The sequence below is a fragment of the Oryx dammah genome, unplaced genomic scaffold (assembly GCF_014754425.2).
Source record: "Oryx dammah isolate SB20612 unplaced genomic scaffold, SCBI_Odam_1.1 HiC_scaffold_7, whole genome shotgun sequence".
Taxonomy (NCBI): Eukaryota; Metazoa; Chordata; class Mammalia; order Artiodactyla; family Bovidae; genus Oryx; species Oryx dammah.
In genome coordinates this window covers 31,778,757-31,797,454 of record NW_024070191.1, presented here as the reverse complement: position 1 = coordinate 31,797,454, position 18,698 = coordinate 31,778,757, and the positions used below count along the sequence as shown (strand labels likewise).

Sequence of the window (18,698 nt, the reverse complement as noted above, 5' to 3'; positions counted from 1 at the left end):
CGGAAGGTGAAGGATGGAGGGGCAATTCCATCCGAGTCTCTTTTCACTCCAGAGCAAAGTCCTGTGCCCTTTCATCATCCGTCCCTTCACCCAAAGGTCTTTCCCCTGGACAACAGTCTAGTCCACGCTGAGGGGCGGTGGGCCATGGGGCTCAGAGGCAGGGCATCACAAGTCTAGGCTCTTCAGCCACAGGCTTGGACTATCCTTGAACTCTGCCAAGCCATTTCAGGTTCTCCTGTCCAGCTTGCCTAGCTGATAAAGGTGTGTCTCCCCACCCTACCCCACCCTACCCCTCCCTGGGCCACAGGTCCACCCATGGGATCGTCTCAGGCACATTCCCTCGGGGTGCCCTTTCTGTGCCCACTCCCCTACCTCGGGGCTCTGCACTGCAAAACAGGGGCCCCTTACACCCCCCCCATCCGCAGAGGCCAGAGGGGCACTCTGCATGGGCAGGCAATTCTGGCACTTTCTGGAGCAGCACAGACTGAGTTACCAGGCGGAGTTACAGGACTTGAGTTACGGGAGTTATGTAACTGAGTTACCGTAGGACTTGCTGCCCGGCCCGTGGGATGTGAAGCTGCCACTGGCTTCACCGAGGCAGCCTGGACGGCCCAGTCCGAGAGGACAGAGAGACCAGTGTTTCCTGGCACCAACTGCACACCAAGCCACGGCGTCTCATCCGCGATGAATAGGCCCACAGTGTAGGGGTCATCCGGCCCGCTGGTTCCCAACCCCGACGGGCATGAGAATCGCCTGCCTACCTTGTCAGCGATTCCCAGGCCCTTGCTGACCTCATCAGTAGCATCTCCAGGACCAGGGCCCAGGGCCTCTCTCCACCTCTGGGGAGTGACTGTGATGATCACTTTATGTGTCAGACTGTAGCCGCGGTCCCTAACCCGGGGCCACAGACTGGTACCGATCCGTGGCCCATAGGAACCAGGCTGCACAGGAGGTGAGCGGCAGGTGAGCAACTGAGGCTCCATCTGTGTTTACGGCTGCTCTCCATCACCTGCATTACTGCCTGAGCTCCGCCTCCTCTCGGATCAGCGGTGGCAGCGTTAGATTCTCATAGGAGCATAAACCCTCACCCTAAAATCAAGGTGGAATATCCTGAGATTGCCACTACATAGAAATAAAGTGCACAATAAATGTAATGCATGTGAGTCATCCAGAAAACACCCCCCACCCTGTCCGTGGAAAATTTGTCTTCCACAAAACTGGTACCCAAAAAAGTTGGGGACTGCTGGACTATAGCACCCAGTGACTTAATCAGTCACTAATCTAGGTGCTGCTGTGGAGGTATTTTGATGTGGTTTTAACATCTACCGATGAATCTATCAGTTGACTTTAAATAAAGGAGATGACTTTGCTAACATGGGTGGGCCTCGTCCAACCATTTGAAGGCCCTGAGAGCAAAACCCAGGTTTTCCAGAGAAGTTCTGCCTTCAGACTGCAGCATCCATTCCTACCTGACTCTCCAACCTACTGACCGGTCCTACAGATTTTGGATTTGCTAGCCCCCAAAATTAACACTACAGTCCATGGGATCACAGAGTCAGACACAGCTGAGCGCATGCACACGCATACACACAATTACACGAGCCATTTTCTTAAAGTAAATTTCTTTATGTTGTTGTTCAGTCACTAAGTTGCATCCAACTCTGAGACCCCATGGACTGTAGCCCATCAGGATTCTCTGTCCGTGGGATTTTCCAGGCAAGAATACTGGAGTGAGTTGCCGTTTCCTTCTCCAGGAGCTCTTCCTGACCCAGGGATCGAATCCACTTTGACAGAAGTCTCCTGCATTAGCAGGTGGATAAAGAAATAATTTCTTAGAATTCCTGGCAGTCCAGTGGTTAGGACTTGGCACTTTTACTACCATGGGGCTGAGTTCAATCCCTGGTCAGGGAGCTAAGATCTAGAAAGCTTTGCTGTGCAGCTAGAAAATGTAACTACTAACTAAATGTATGTGTGCAGGCTCAGACATGTCTGACTCCTTGCAACCTCATGGACTGCAGCCCGCCAGGCTCCTCTGTCCATGGAATTTTTCAGGCAAGAATACTGGAGGAGGTTGCCATTTCTTTCTCCAGGGAGTCTTCGCAGTCCAGGAATTGACCCTGTAGCTCTTGCATCTCCTACACTGGCAGGTGAATTCTTTACCACTAGTGCCACCTGGGAAGTCCAACTAACTGACTAATTTCTTTGCCTATTTATATAAGGAGACACACATCCACCTCCTTTCAGTGCCGTCTCTCTGCAGAAGGCTGGCTGATACAGTGGTGCTCAGCCAGGCTCCAGGCCCTGGGCTCCTCCAGCCCCTCACTGCCTCTCCATCCCGGGGAAGTGCGGGCGCCTGCTGAACGCAGCACCCCCTCTGCTTCCCCTCCTCTGAAAGCCCAAGTGGCCGTGTCACTGGGCTCTTTGATATTTTTTCCTTCTCCTGCAACACCGTGGGTATCGCCCACACCCAAGGATCATAGAGTTTAAAATCCAGAAGGCACTTTACAAACCACCCTGTCTCTCCACTTTTAACCATCGAGCAAACCTAAGGCTCCATCTGACCCCACCTTGCACCACTCCCCAGTCATGCTGCCCTCTTTCGGCGCCTCAAACTTACCAGCCAGACTGGACCCCAGGGCCTTCCCACCTGCTGCTGCCTCTGCCTCCAGACGCTACCTGCTGGTCAGCTTCCTCCCTCCCGCGCGCTCGGGCTCCATCACCTCCAGCGCGGCCTTAACCTCACTACATCAAATAGCATCTCCATTCCAGTGCTTTCTGTCCCCCTTCCCCTTGGCACTTTTTGGATTTGCTAGCCCCCACAATTAACACTACAGTCCATGGGATCACAGAGTCAGACACAGCTGAGCGCATGCACACGCACACACACAATTACACGAGCCATTTTCTTAAAGTAAATTTCTTTATGTTATTGTTCAGTCACTAAGTTGCATCCAACTCTGAGACCCCATGGACTGTAGCCCATCAGGATTCTCTGTCCGTGGGATTTTCCAGGCAAGAATACTGGAGTGAGTTGCCATTTCCTTCTCCAGGGTTTGTAAAGTGGCTTCTGGATTTTAAACTCTATAAATTTCTTTATGTGGTTGTTTTTCTCTGCAGCATTCATGGTCTCCCGATCTATTGTTCAGTTCTTGGCTATTTTCTCGGTCCTGTCCGTGGCGGGTGAGTTCCATGGGGCAGGCACCTGGCCTGCTGTGTTCATTCTTGATGCCCAGCATGCAGCCTGGCACACAGAGGGGGCTCAAGAAACATCTCGGGAGCGGACAACTAGGTGGTTCCTAACAGGGCAGGAGCATTTAGTCATTACTCCCAACTCCCGTCCCACTGTTCTCTGCCTGCCTCCATGGTTTGACAGGCGCCCCTGGTGATTCAAACAGTAAAGTTTCTGCCCGCAGTGCGGGAGACCAGGGTTTGATCCCTGTGTCGGGAAGATCCCCTGGAGAAGGAAATGGCAACCCACTCCAGTACTCTTGCCTGGAGAATCCCATGGACGGAGGAGCCTGGCAGGCTACAGACTATGGGGTCACAAAGAGTCGGACACGACTGAGCGACTTCACTTTCACCGTGGGTTGAATGCACCTGCGGTGCAGTGATTCAGGTCCCTGTGGGTACTATAGGTTTGCATGGGGTAGGGGGGAGGGCCATCTTCTCGTCTTCATCAGAAAATCTACCCTCCTGGGACTGAAGGATGACCCGGCAGATCCAGCAAGTGGGCAGACCTAGAATGTCTGGGGCTGATGAGGCAAGATGGTAAAGCTGGAATGATGTCCTAGAGGCTTCCAGAGGCTTCTGCGGTTAGTCTTTCTCCAAAAGATCCCTGGAGGGAGCATCTGGTTTCTGGCAATTCAGCCCTCTAAGACCTGGGCTGAGTGCAGGAATTATAGCTCCCGAGTTCTTAGCTGCTCCTGGGAGAGAAAATCTTTCCCTTTTTGTTGGTACCTAACGAGTGTTTTTTTTTTTTTTTTTTGGTTTTATACAAAGTTTTTTTTAAATTAATAAAATGTTTTGTTTTTTTAAAAAAAATACTCCATGTGAAAAAATAACTATAAAATGCAAACTTGCTGTTATCTTTTAGTTGCTAAGTCATATCCAACTCTTTGAGACCCCCATGGACTCTACCCTGCCAGGCTCTTCTGTCCATGAGATTTCCCAGGCAAGAACAGGGGAGTGGGTTTCCATTTCCATCTCCACGAATGTTTTTTTTTTTTTAACTTATTTTTAATTTTTGGCTGCGTCACTTGGCATGTGGGATCTTACTTCCCTGATCAGGGATCATATCCATGCCCCCTGCAGTGGACGCTCAGAGTCTCAACCACTTGGACTGCCAGGGAAGTCCGTAATGAGTCTTTTAAAAAGGAGTTTGGTGGCAGTCCTTCCTCCCTGTTGGAGCAGATGGTCAGCAGGACTGGTCATGGCTGTGTGTGTTCACGGCCAGCAACCCCGGGACCCATCCCAACTCCAAGATGCCCGGATCACACGGAACACGCTCTGCCTTGCCACCCCCAGGAACCCAGCCAGGAGGCCACCAAGCTCTCCCCAAGCCCCAGGGGGACTGGGAGAGGGGCTTGCCCTTCTCCTGGGAAGTGGGCATCATAGAGACAACCTCATGAGATTGTTGTCTCGGTTAAAGATGTCACGTAGATACTGCTTCTCTACTACCCTTGAACTTTCTAGCCTTCCCTGAGCCCTCCTTTGGACTTCACAGAAACCCTGACTGACCTGCTTCATTTTTCTATATATGGCAGGGTCTGTGGTCTCACGAGACGGTAATCTCTTTGGCTCTTTGAGAGCAGGCGTCCGCCTTATCCTTGAGTAGCCTCCATCGCTCTGATCTAAGCTTTTTAGGCAAAAGGGTACTGGAGGGGACAGGGCCCTGCTGGAGGCCTTGGGGAATGCCCAGTGGGTGGAAGCAGAGATGGGAGATGGCGGCGGAGGGCTTGGAGGTGGGAGAGCTAGAGAGGGTCCGGCTCCAGCGGGGACAGGAGGCCCAGGTGTCTCATGGAGAAGACAGGACCCAAAGCTGTTGTACAGGCCGTGGATCAGAAGCTGCCAACTGAACGGGGAACTGAGAGAGGGCTCGATTCAATCCAATCCTCTCCTTCACCCGTGATGGAGGCAGGTCCCCAACTCGGGAAGGAACTTCTCTCGGACTAGCAGGGCCCTTGCCAACCGAATGCCCCACCACCACCTCCAGCCCCACGGGGCAGCTGATGCAACGGTAATCAGGGTGGTGGGGGAACAGGCAGCAGGAGAATCGGACGTGACCCGCTGTCCCCACCCTTGGCCAGGACTCTGGCCCCTGGGAGCTTGGTTATTGCTTGTGTTTAGGGAAGCAGGAAAGAGGCCCCAGTCACACTAAACCCTCCCTCTTCGGGGTCTGCTGGGCCCCCAGCTGGGAGGGGGCGGTGGCTTCTGGCCAGTTAAGGGGCTCGGCCCTTGGAGCTAATTGCTCATTAAAGAGCGTTAATGAGCTTCCCACAGCCCCACCCCTGCCTGGACCAGCGAGGTGTCCTCAGGCCTCTCTGCTGTCCCCGGGGAGGGAGCGGGTCTCTCTTTCCCAGACCAGCCCCTCCGCTTGGTGGTCAACTCTGACTGTGGGCCCTGCTCCGCCAGCAGGTTCTGGGTCGCGGTGCCCCTTGGCAGTTAGCACCCCTCATCCTCCCCGGCCCACCCTGCCCGAGCACTTACAATTTCTCCAGCAGGGACAGTCCCAGGAAGGCTCCGCTCCGGAGGCCAGTGATCTTGTTGTTGCTCAAGAGCCTGGAGGACCGGGGAGAACACAGATGGGAGAAGAACACTTGCCTTCCGTGTAAGTGGCACCCCTTGAGGTTGTGCAAGGAGCAGCCCCACCCTGGGCTCCAGGAGACCACTGGGAGGAGCCAGCCAATAGCTCGGGCAGAATATAGTCAGCCCACTGAGCCCCAGCTCAGCCGTGTCAACCTGCCTGGGATCCCACGCCTGGATCTGACTTGGGCTCCATATAAGCAGGCACGCCACCCCGTTTCCACCTGGGAATCACAGGGCCACGCCCACAGCCCCCCCTTTCTTCCCCCTACCCTGCCCCGATAGCTCTGTCTTGCTTGAGCTGTCAGCCTTGACCTGAGGACAGTGATGGGGAGAAGGGTCTAGCAAGCAGAACAAGAAACCCAGTAGGTGTGGGGGCAAGTGGAAGGGATTGCCCTTCCTTGGGGTCTTCATCACTCTGGGAGCTCAGGGCCTCACCAGAAGGTGACCCCTCCTTCCCTGCCCTCAAAGGCCCCCAATTCAGAGGAACAGAATGCCCGTGTGTCCCTGTCTACAACCTTGACCAGAAACTGATGGAGTCCTGGGCACCCCCAGGGAGCCCAAGCCTCAGGCTCTGCCTCTGAGTCTTTGTTTATTTATTCGTTTGTACTGGCGGGAGGCAGAAAGGGGGCCCCAAGCTCCTGATGGAACCCACTCTGCCCACCCACTCAGTCTTTCTCTGCCAGGCTCCCCGCTGGGAGGAGAGAGATCCAGACCAGTCAAAGGGCTCATCCCTTGAGTTAATTGCTTATTAAAAAGCTTTAATGAGGGACTTCCCTGGTGGTCCAGAGTTTAAGACTCACGCTTCCACTACAGGGGGCACGGGTTCGATCCCTGGTCGGGGAACTAAGATCCTACATGCCATGTGAGACCAAAAAATAAAAGGCTTTAATGAGCCTCTCAGCCCAAGCTCTTGCAAAGGGTTTCCCATCTTTGCTCAGCGTGGTGGAGAGCAGACCTGGGAAGGCCAGAGGGGCAGGCCTCCGGCCTCCTCTCCAGTGGGCAGCCTCAGGGCTGGACAGTAAGAGAGAGGGCAAAGGGCAGGGACTGGGCATGAGAGGGGCTGTCGGAGCTCTGCGCAAAGCCTCCTGGAAGTGGGTGGGTGCACTCACCAGCCCAACAGTGAAAGGACCCCAGACACCTGCGCTACTCCAAGTTCAAGGGGCACGTGGAGGACAGACCGTGGCCAGGTGGAGGCACGGACGGGAAGGGCTTTGTGGGTCAAGGGAAAGAGGTGGACAGCTCATCTCCTTCTCCGCTTTCTCCGCTCTGCAGAGAGGCCCTCCTCCCCTCCTGGACCCCGCCTCACTATCTCTCCACCGCGTCATCCACAGTGACTGGGTGCACAGGTTCCGGGGAAGTGCTGTTTCCAAAGTGCTTCACACACACACACACACACACACACCCCTTGATATTTCAAAAAGCACATCACAGTAGTCATCATATGAATACTTAGAACTTTCTTGAACCCCTTTATTCTCATTTTATGTGTTTTGTTCTTGTTCCATTTAGTCGCCAAGGCGTGTCCAACTCTTTGCGATTCCACAGACTGGAGCCCACCAGGCTCCTCTGTCCATGGGATTTTCCAGGCAAGACTACTGGAGTGGGTTGCCATTTCCTCCTCCAGGCGATCTTCCCGAGGACAGTTTTGTTTCCCATTACCTATGGTGGCTGATTGTAAATAATATTGTCAATTCTTACAGCTCTAAGGGTCTGGTGGGGCTGGGGTCACCCCCTTGGTGGTGACAGGCTCCTGATGGTGTGAGTTTTAAATCCAAACCTGCCCCTCGTCATTTGCACCTCATTTCTTCATATAGCCTCAGGGTCTGAGGCTCAGAGGTTGCATTAACTGTCAAAAAAAAAAAAAAAAAGGTGAGAGGACCCCTCAGTATCCATCTGTGGTGGGGAGATCCTGAAATACCAGGAGGAAGGGTGAGAAAGGGTATCTGTTTCAGCCTCCCTCACCCCAAGGTTTCTCCAGGGATGACTCGTGCCTGGGTCTTGGGAGGAAGACAGATTAGGATGCTGATGGAGGTGGGGGACACAGGGAGGGGTCATGGGTATGGAAGGACAGAGGAATGGGGTAGCCAGGTTATCACAGCCCAGAGCACCAAGGGGGAAGCCTGAGAACACCGCCAAACTTGAGTGGCGTACGGACCTGTTAAAGGGAGGGGAAAGCTGGTTTATTTCCTGCAAATATATCAGTGGATCCCAGTTTGAGAAACACTGACCTTAGGAATGAAAATAAATACCTTCCAAGAAAAAATTATCTCAAAATTATCATTAAAAGATTTTTGTTTACAGATCGCTGAATTGAAAACAGAAAATTAAAAAAGTCTCCAACTCCCAAATCCCTGATATTAAAACTCAGGATCATAACTGGAGAACCCCATCCAGACACGTCTAGAGGTAGTGTTGGGGAGTAGGTACCCCACATTCCCCAGACTCTTCAGCCTTTAACCCTTGAACACCTTTCACATACTTCAAATTTAACCCAGAGTCACTCAACAGAAGTACAACGCCAGCTGCATTTGTAATTCAGAATGTTCTAGCAGCCACACTTTTTAGAAGTTAAAAATTAAGTTAATAATAGACTTTATCCCAGTATATCCAAAATGTTATCATTTTAACATGTAATACATATGTTATTATGTATTATAAATATATAATTATATTATAAATAGAAAACATTACATATATATTATATATGCTTGTATATTATAAATACACAATATAAATTATATACATAACAAAAATTATGAATGAGCTATGTTCCTTCTTTTTGTGCTGTCTTGGAATCTGGTGTGCACTGTCCTCTTCCAGCACAACTTAATTTAGACCAGCCACATTGCAAGTACTTGGATGTCACATGGGGCTGGTGACCTTAACCCTCATCCCTGATCTAGTCTGCTTGTAGGCAGCACTGCCCCCCATGAGGAAGTCTGGGCTGCCGGGGAGATCCCGAGGCAGCCGGGGTGCTGTGTGTGTGTGTGTGTGTCTGTGTGTGTCTGTATGCGTGGGGCCTGGGAGCAGAGCAAAGGACGGGGCCCAGCACCTGAGGCAGGTGAGGCTGAGCCTCTGGTCCAAGAGAGCTCCTTCCTGGCTCCTGCCCCGCTCTGAAGCGGGCTCTGTGGGCCGGGGAGGAGAGGGCACAGTGGCATGGGAGCGGGGTCGGCTGCAGCCCACGCGGCTGGCTGGGCCAGCCCCAGTGCAAACTCTCAGCCCGGAGAGTCTTGAAATGAGATTTTTTTTTTCCTCTTGTGTTTGAGAATATGCTCTCCCGATCCCCTACCCTCTAAGCCACTCACAGAATTGGGGACCCCAGGCCAACATCACTGCATCTTCCCCATCCAATGGACCCCTTCTTGCCACATCTCCAGTTCTTGGAAAGATGTCACCGATACCATTATGGTTTAGCCCCCAAGTACCCCAAATTGGATCTTTTGGTCTTAACAACCTAGACTGGGCTGAGGAGATTTTATTTCTGTCCCAGAGTGTGGGGACTGAAATAATGGTGCTTGTGGGTTCAGTCCTTTGGAGGTGCCCCTTGTGTGTCTGGCCAGGAATTTGGGACAGCGTTTGGGGGAGGTAGGAAGCTGGCAGTCACAAGGCTGCTCATGGGGGTAAATGAAACACACACACACACACACACAGTCTCATCCATTAGGAAGCAAAATGTTCCCACCACACTAGGCTCCCATGGGAGGCAAACAGGCAGGGCGGCCCCAAGCTTCTGTCCAGAGTCGCAGACAACGGTGCAGTCCTGACCCCTTCTTCCTAATACCCTCAGCCACCCTGCTCTCCCAAGAGCCTCAGCAGCAGCAGCCTTCCCAGCCCCAGCACAGTGTGCCCACCAGGTGGGTTTTCTTCCCAACCATGCCACTTGCCTCTCCAGCTGGCCCAGCCCAGCATCCTCAACATCTTCCTCCCTCCCCTTGCCCCCGACTACCACCCAGGGTCACATTTTCACAGGAAGGGGGGCCAGTCTCTGGAGGCCCCTGTTCTCTACCCCAGAATTTGAAACCTGGCCAAGGAGAGGGGACGCACAGCGTCCGTTCCAGAACTCTGTCCGCGCTCAGGTCCTATTTTAGGGAAGAGGAGCAAGCAGCGTTACTGCTAACGAGGCTGGAGGCCACAGGAGCGACTGGCTGGCATCGGCTGGGGCCCTGTGGCCTCCGGGCAGCCACAAGAACTCGCCAGATCCCGGCCTGACGTCCAAGATGACCCTTGTAGGGGTCCCGCAGGCCCCGCTCAGTGGGGCGTGGGGCCAGCACATGCCTGCACCGAAGGGGCCTCACACGTGCTGGAAGAGTCACACGTGTCGCCCTCCCAGCCCCCACCCGACCCAGCAGACACACACATGCCAGGGCCCCACGCTCTCCAGGAATCCTAAGCCTGGAATGCAGGCTGCTGCCAGGGTCCTCTGGGCTGGGAGGGCCCCGTCGCCAACACCTGCTGCTGGCACCTTGGCTGTATCTTTGGGAGACTGTCAGTATGGGGAGCAGGGTGGTCTGCTTGCTGACATGAGAAGAGCCCCAGGATCATAACCATCAATATGAGACCGTTCTCCCCTAAGCCCCCTCCCGTGGGCACAGTACCCAGGGCCTTGGAGCATTTCCAGGCCCACAGGGCGTCTGACACCTTAAAAAAAAAAAAAATCACTACTGAATATAGACGCTGCAAGTGTAAATTAATGAAAGTTTAACTACAGAACTACTAAATGTCATATTATTGCCAATTAGCAATCATCGTTCAGTTTCATGAAGGATGTGGGTGCAGTTTAGCATGACTGATAGGACAATGGGGCCTCCAAACGTGAGACTGCCTCTGGTCCACGGTCCTGGCTCTGACACACACCTTTGCCTAAAGGCTGTGCCCAAGTCCACTGAGCCTGACTGCGGGGCACAGAAATGCTGGAGAGGACACAGCACTCCCAGACCTCCTGCCATCCTTCCCTTGGCTGGAAGACTGTCCGGTCAGCCCTGAACACCTACTGGTTAGGAGGTCACCCAGGTGGGGCCTCTTCTCCCCAGGCTTTAGAGGGCCATGTCCTGAGACAGCCTCTGACCTCAGCCTTGAAGCTGAGCTGTCCAGGCAGGGCCTGAGGTCAAGGTAAAGAGGGAAAATTGTCTTGCAATGGCTCCTACACACGGGGCCTTCCCGCGGTCCTCTTCTCTAACTTGCCCTCTCTGCAGGGGTACCACATCTGGGCGATCAGCAGGCAGAAACCAAGAAACTGGAGAAGGCGAACCTGCAGCTGTTCATGGTGGGTAGCTGATATGCCTTGACTAGGATGTGGGAGCCCCCAGCACTGGAATTGAGTCTTTTGTGAGCATTCACCCCTGGGCATCCCCTCACTCATTATGCAATCCTACATGGACACTTACTGTGTGCTGGGCCCTGGGGAACACGCCAGCACTGCAAACACAAATGAGACCTGGTGTCTACCATTTCCCACTCAGGCAAGGTGGAAGAACGTGTGTCAGACAGGGTGGACTATTCGTGTAGCTGTGTCCACCCGGTTTCAGGAAGCTGGGAACTTACTCCCAGTCACACTTCCTGCAGACACGGCCTAAAATCTCACCACTGGGGACTCAGACTTTTAGGCAAAGAAAGTGTTTTTTTTCTTTTTTAAATACAAATAAACCTGAAAGGATCTGTTATCAATCTTTTACACCTAAGCATAAATTAGTCCTTTAATCCTTCCACTCGAGATTTTCCTTGGGAACTTGGAGGCTCCCCTTCCTTCCTTCTTTGTGAGCCTGTGTCCAGCCTCCACCGAGAGACTGCAAGGCCCCCTGAGGGCAGAGGCCAGCTCTCTGTGGCCTCCTGGCAGTGGAGGCCAGACACACAGCACAGGCAACTGCCGGACTGGGTGAGTGAGCAGGAGTCTGGTGGGGTACAGCTCCAGGGGAAGTGGGGGTGGTCCATGAACCCCCAGTTTTCCCAACTCAGGAGGCAGTTTCCTCTTTGCCTCCACTTTCCCACCAAATCTTCTGTGCAGTGATGTTGCCCAGTGGTCCCCTAAGCACACGTGTATCAGTGTGGGTGGGGGCCTCTCTTCCTGGCTCACTATTCACGTGGAGGAAGCGGATTGATTATCTCCCTGCCCGGTCCCCAGGGAGGACAGCTCTGATTGGTCAGTGTGGGAACAGGGGGTTGACCAGGAGTTGGAGTCAAGGGATCTGGCTGGGAGTTGGGTGACCTTGGGCAGGTCAGCCGCAATGGGGTGCCTTCTTAGGAAAAGAAGGGTCTGGACTGGAAACGCCCACTCCTTAAGTGTGATGGCTTTTCCCACCCTGAGTCTCCTGAAATCTAGAATTTCTGCTCCAACACACAACTCCCAGCAGGCAAAGCGCCCTGGGGGCGGGGGGCGGAGCGGGAGGGAGAGAAGCGGGAGGTGGGGGCTCTCGACCTCCTCTTTGCTTTCCAGCTGGGAGACGTCTGGGCCTTCGAGCTCAGGCTGGAACTCCCTCCCGGGCTGCTCCCTCCAGCCGGTTCCCTGCTCCTCCGTGACAGACTGTCCCCTGCCCCTCACCTGGCCCCATCCATCTTGCACACCCGTCTCCCCCAGCCGGCCTCTCCCCACTCCCAGGGCTGGGAAAGCAGGGTCCTGGGAGGCCGCCGGGCGTTAGCTACACTCCGCAGCGTCTCTGCTCCCCCACCCCCATCACCCAGTCCTAAAAGCAAAGGAATGTTCTGGAGTTTGGGAAGGATGGGCCCCCTCACCCCCACCCCGAGGAGGAGGAGGGAGGAAGGGGAGGAGGCAGCTTTGTCCTGTCAGTGTCTGAGCTCTAAATAGAACAGAGCGGCTGGGCTGGGGGAATGAAAATAAACAGCCCCTCTGAACAGCCCCGTCTTAGCCGTCAACCGGATTTTCCTTCTGGTTCCCCAGCCCAGGGCCATTTCCCTCCCCTCCCCTCCCCTGGAGGCCAAGGCTCTACCTCGGGGTGGGGGGTGGGGGGGGGTGGAATGGGGGAGTGAAGGGGGGTCTTAGTCCATGCTGTGTGGCCTTGGGGAACGCGCCTCCCCTCTCTGGGCTTTGGGGATGACATGCTTGCCAGAATGGAAGGATGGAGATCAACTAAGAGGTGGCTGGAACTTTTTCTCCTTCAGGAAAGAGTTCTTACCCCAATGACTCCCATGTGGCATAAACTTAGGAACACTCGCTCCCTTTAAACACATGACCCCAAATTTAAGGGTCAATTTATGGTGAGGTTCAAATTACACTGGTTTGCCTGTGCCTTTGGAGGAAATTCTCAGACTTACCAGGACTAAGGATTGCATCCCAGCCCACCTCCCCACCCCCCAAAAGCCCAGCCCAGAGGGGTGAGCTGTAGTAGCAAAAACAGACTTCCTTGAGGGGTCAAGAGTGGCTGGGTTCTTGCATGGGTTCTGAATAATTCTGCAAATAACCCATTCTGGGTCCTGGCCCCACTCGGGATGAATGGGGGTTGAATTTTAGGTCCACTGTCTCAGGTGCAAGAAGGACTCAACCCAGGGAAGCATGGAGGGCTCTGCTGTCTGCCTAGTGCTTCTGAGATGAAACCCTGGGCCCTGCACCTACGGGCAGGGTTCCTAACACCTCCAGGAAGGGCTGATGAGTCCAGGAACCTGGGCTCTGGTGGCCTCCAGCAACTCCAGGAGGTGGTCGGGGGAGAGTCAGGGAGGCACGTGGATTTCTTCAGGGCTCCTCACTTCAGACAAGCAGGGGGTCCCAGAGCCCCGCTGAGGGGGAGAGTGTGCTGGAGTCCCTGGCCTCTTCCCTCCTTTCCTTCCTTCCCTCCTTTCTCCTTGCTCCCTCTCCCTCCCCCTCCTCTCCCGCACAAAAGCTCTCTGTACACAGCCACTTCCTCTGGCTGCTGTCTCTGAGCCCAGACCTTATGAGAACCATATGGGGGAAAGAGGGTGGAAGGGAAGGGGGTGGGGAGGCCTCGTGGGCCCGCCCCTTCAGTCGGCATCTCTCCCCTCCCCTCCTTGCAGGCCGTTGGCACACTTTGCCCCCAGCTCCCCCAACTGGACCCCACAGCTGGGGCGAGGGGCGCTGAAGGGAGGGCACACGGGGAGTGAGGGGAGGGCTGGGAAGGGGCCTCCCTCCCCCATGGTGCTCTGAAGACCACCAAACTCACAGCAAAGGGCCCAAGTTCCTTCTCTCCTGTGGGGGCAGCCTATGTGGTGGGCAACCCCCCAGACTGAGTGGATGAGGGTTCATCCATGCCTGCCTCCCGTCCCCACCCAGCCCTGGAATGTTCCCAGGTCAAAGGGGCCTGGGTCCTGCTGGGAAGGAACTGGGTTTTCTAAATCAGCCTTTGTGTCCATTGGCTCCCAAGTCCAGCCAGGTGAACACTGACTCTCTTACCTGAAAGGAACATGAGGGGAACCCCACCAGCTAATCCTGATGCTGGCATCAGCCAGCTAAGCTGTGCGGCTCTGGAGCAAGACGTGGCCTTCTCCCCATCTGGCCTCAGTTTGCTCAGCTGTCAGATATTCATGTAGAGGCTGGACCCGCTGGTCTCTAAGGCCCTTTTTGGCCCAGGGGACCCAGAAACTTACGACACTGCCCAGTATCCTCTGAGAGCCTGCTCAGAGGTCCTGGGAGGTCCTCAGGGGAGATTTCCTTCTAGAGTTACCCATTATCAGTCTCTTCGTGGAATCCCTGAATATCCCCTCTCCACTGTCCCCATCTCTGTAACTCCCAGAGCCCAGGATCAGAGGACAGGCCCATCAACTGCTGCCCAGGGGTGAGCAGGGGGCTCACAGTGGTCTGTGTCTCCATCCCCTGCCTGTGATAAGCCACTCTCCCCCATGAGAACTTGCCCCTCAAGGGAGGCCCATAAAGCCTCCTGCTCTGGGCTGGAGAGGGGGTGGGGTGGCGGGGACATGCCCACAGCTGCCCCCTGGACCAGCTGTGAGACTAGGGGGTGGGGTGGGCAGACGGATCAGGAAGAAAGCCAAGAGTTCTACTTTCCTGGAAAAACTGCGAATGAAAATCCATTAGAGGAAAGAAAAAAAAAAAAAAGCCAAGGGTGGAGAGAGGGGCCTGCAAAACAGAAGGCGGACTGCAGATAGCAGGGTGGGAGCGGAAGGGTTTTCCCTGAGGTGAGCGGCTCTGTTGACAGGGTTGCCCCTGATCAGCCTGGAGGCTGGCTGCAGACGGGGCACCTTATCTAGCACTTTCTCTGCCTGGAGAGCCTGCCAGACTTCCCAAGGTGGAGGCCTGACTTTCCCCCTGCCCGCCCAGGACCCACATGGGCAGGGCGGTGCATGGAGGGGACTGACAGCTGGCGGCCCATTCTGGAGGAAAACAGGAGGAGAGAGGGGAAGGCTATAATGCAAAGGCTACTGGCCCGAGTCCATTGTTTGCCCTAGATCATGGGCAGAAAGGGGAAAGGAGAAATTTGGGGGAAAAAATAATAATAAAGGAGGGAAGTGTTTGGAAGGGTGTGAAGGTTTCTGCACTCTCCATCTCCATTTGCGTCCAGACTGGAGTGGCCGAAGCCCCTTCCCAGCCCTTCTTCCCTCTAGATGCATGCTGGCTAGGGATGGGTTTACTGGGGGGACTGAGCCCCCAGAAGAGAATCCGTGCACAGCTTCTGCTGAAGGAGAATGTGGGCTCTTTTCCTTTAGAAGCCAGCTTGGGGGACGGGTTGCAGTCTGGATCTGGATTAGCTGGAGTCCGTGGGGTGGTCTCTGAAGCAAATGTCCATGGCGGGTCCCAGTCTCACCCCGGGGTGGGCTGACGGGCCAGCGGGCTCTCAGGGGGCTGCTCCAGCTTGGCCTGCCCTGTCCGTTGTCCCTGCTGAGATGTCTGGCCAGGCTGAGGGGTGGGGGGCTGTTCTTTGGAAGGTATCTTGGGCCAGGTAGGTCAGTGGCCTGGGACAAAAGGGGGGCGGCCCTTCCTCTGGGGATGGTTAAGGATGGGAAGGTGAGCTAGGGGTCCTGTTGGCTGCCACCCTGTCCTCATATCTTTTTACCCAGCGTCTCTCTTGCTGAGAATGTATCTTCTCACCCCACTCTGTCTCCTTGGAGTGGCATCCATGGGAATTAGTCGTGGCTGGAAAGCATTAGTTGCCAAATCATTCTAAGATGTACTGCAAAACCACCTTTAATGTTTTTCCCCTTCTTTCTGCCGTCGTCAGTACATTAGGATGTCCCAATCTCAGCACATGTGTGTGAGCAGGGTGGAAAGATCCAGGGCACACACACACATACACACACCTCTCTTGGAGCTCAATTCTCATTGCCCAGCAGGGACTCACACAGACACACTGGCCCAATCATTCCACACAGCAAGCATTTTTCTCCTCCAGAACTGAGTGGGCTGGGGAATGCCCAGGCCTGTCTGGACACTTCCACACCAGTGGACTCTCAGGGGGATGGGACTCAGATGCCACAGCTGTCTTCCCAGGCCATGGCCCTGTCCCCTAGGCGGCGGGAACCCGGGAGAGAGCAGAGGGACACGGCTTCCACCCCGCTAATACACACAGGCACACACCCACCCCAGGCTGGGGAGAATGCAGGCCAGGCGGCCAACGTCAGAGGCTGACCAGTCGTGTCCTGTCAGGAAGCGCACAGCCTCTGAACTCACCCAACCAGAGTCGTTACTGTATTGTTCTGGACACAATCGGATAGACCCTGAGCCAGCTCCAACTCCGGGGCAAGGGGTGGTGGGGAAACGGTCGCCACCGGGGTCAGGAGGACAGGGAAGGGGAAGCGGCTTGGTGGCTGGGTCTAGGACAGGACAGGAAGGGGCCGCCGCCAGGGCCGGACCCCCCACTCCACGGCATGCGTGGAGCTCCGAGCACGTGGTCCGCGCAGGAAATCGCTGCGGTGGGGAGCGGTCCGTAATTCTCCTGCGGGCTGGCGGGATCTCGGACCCTCATTGGGGAGGCTGGGGGTCGGGTTGTGGCGCAGCGGGCAGAGCCAGTTGCCAATGAGGGCTTAATAAGGCCCGGGCTGAGAAGGGAACGACGGGATGACGGAGGGAGGTTGGGAGGCAGCCTCCTTCCCCTCCGCCAGGTTTCGTTCTCTGCAATCTGCGCGAAGAAGTCAATCGAGAAACGGCCAAAGTTCGTCTTCACATCCGAGGAGGGAGGGAGGAGGAAGGGATGCAGGACTAGGAGCGCAGGTCAATTCACAGATGCGCGCGGCGGGACAGGGGCCCAAGAGGAATCGGGACGCCGGGGGGTCTCGTTCACATCAGAAGCGCCTGCACCCCAAGGACATTTTTCCGAACCCACCCTGCTGCCTGAGCTAGAGAGACGGGCTGCAAGCGGGGCTGGCAGGCCCCGGGGTCGGATGGGGCGCCCCCATCTGGAGGATCCAGGCCGGCGGGCTGAACCCGGGAAACCCCCAGTGCGGCCAGGGACGCGTCCGCGGTGGTGACGACCACAGGCACCTACTGGGCCGCAGGCGTCGATCTCCGCTGAGCCTTCCTCCCATCCCACCCACCTCAGGTCCTCAAAGTCCGCAACACCAGCCCCGGCTAGAAAACCAAGGGGTCTGGGCGTCCCGCCAGCGCGCGTACCCCTTCACCTGTACAGGTGAGTGGGCGCCCCGTGGTGCCTCTCTTTGGGGCGCCTCCGTCCCCAGTGCTCTTTCCTCCCTCCTTCCACGCCTGGAGCCCTGATCTTTCCCCTGCTTCTCCCAAGCCTCCCTTCTCGGCTTCTGGACTCAGGCCCGCAGTCTCTGAAGTGGTGGCATCGTCTCTGTCCCCCATTCCCCAGCCCTCCCGTCTGGTCTCCTGTCGTGCCCTCGTCGGGACTGGGGCCCGGCCGGGCCGAATAGGGTACTCACAGGGTAACGGTGCTGTTCGGCAGAAGGCCAGGATCGGGAGGCTCCGGGAGGTCCCCGCCGCCGCACACCACCCTCCTGCGCGCCGGGTTGGGGGCGCCGCCGCTGAGCCCCTTGGGCCGCTCCCCCGAGCACTTGCAGCTGCGAATGGGGACCGGGCAGCCGGGCGCGCCCCGAGTCTCGGGCGTCAAAAGCAGCAGCCACGGCAGCAGCAGCAGCAGGCGCGCGGGCGCCCCCCGCATCCTGCGTCCCGCGGCGCCCATCAGCCCATCGCCCCGCGGGGACCCACAGCGCCAGGGCCCGTCTGCGCGCCGGCCGGAGGGATCCGGGCGGGCGGGAGGCGTGCTCAGCGGGGGCCCGGGGCGCCCGAGGGCGGGGCGGGGGGCCCTGGGCGGAGGCGAGCCCCGGGGTCCCCGCCGCCGCGCCCCGGGGGCATGTCCGGCGAGCGCCCCGGCGGGGAGGACGCGGGCGCGGCTGTCAGCGCGGCGCTGGCGGCTCCCGGCGGCGCGGCCCGACTTTCGGCGCCGTGCGCCCGGGCTGGATGAGGCCGGGCCCCTCCGCGTCGCCTGCTCGCTCTGAGCGGGGCTGGGACCTAGCGGATCGCGCCGGGCTCCTGCCGCCGCCGCCGCTGCCGCCGCCTCTCCGTGCCATGGATGGAGGCAGCTCGGCGCGGCGCCGCTGCCGCCGCCTCCAGTCCCCGCCCGCCCTCCCGAGAGGGCGCCCTCCCCTCGCCAGCTCGTCCGTCCGCGAGGCCCTAGCGCCTCCCGATGCGCGGCCAGGCCGCTTCCCTCCTCCGAGTCGCAGCCGGCCCGCCGGCGGGAGGCACCGCGCGTTCCCCGCGCCTGCCCTGACCCTGGACGTTTCCCGGCCGCCCCTCTCCCCAGAGCCGAGGTTCTTCCTCTCCACAACCCGAGCCAACCGCTAGCACTTCCCACGGAATCCTGCCTCACTCTTGCCCGTCCAGCCTGCACCCCGACGCTTCTGGGGCTTTCATCAACCCGCGGGCTTGGCCAGAGATGTCCCTGGGTGGGAATGAACTTTGTACCCCGCTTCGGGGTTGCTGAGGCTCGGCTTCCCCTGACCCCTGACCTGGTGGGCCAGGC

At 56.8% G+C, this 18,698-nt stretch overlaps 1 protein-coding gene across 1 annotated transcript in view; it reads right to left on the bottom strand.

The window, feature by feature from the left end:
• The window catches only part of ADGRA2 (adhesion G protein-coupled receptor A2), a 35,923-nt gene extending 18,065 nt beyond the window's left edge, over nucleotides 1-17,858 (bottom strand). Inside the window, exons 1-2 of the mRNA XM_040242930.1 lie at nucleotides 17,599-17,858; nucleotides 5,707-5,778 (exon numbers count right to left, since the gene is read on the bottom strand). Coding sequence (XP_040098864.1) covers nucleotides 5,707-5,778; nucleotides 17,599-17,858 — 332 coding nt within the window. The remainder of the gene's footprint in view (nucleotides 1-5,706; nucleotides 5,779-17,598) is intronic.
• Between the last annotated feature and the right edge of the window lie 840 nt (nucleotides 17,859-18,698).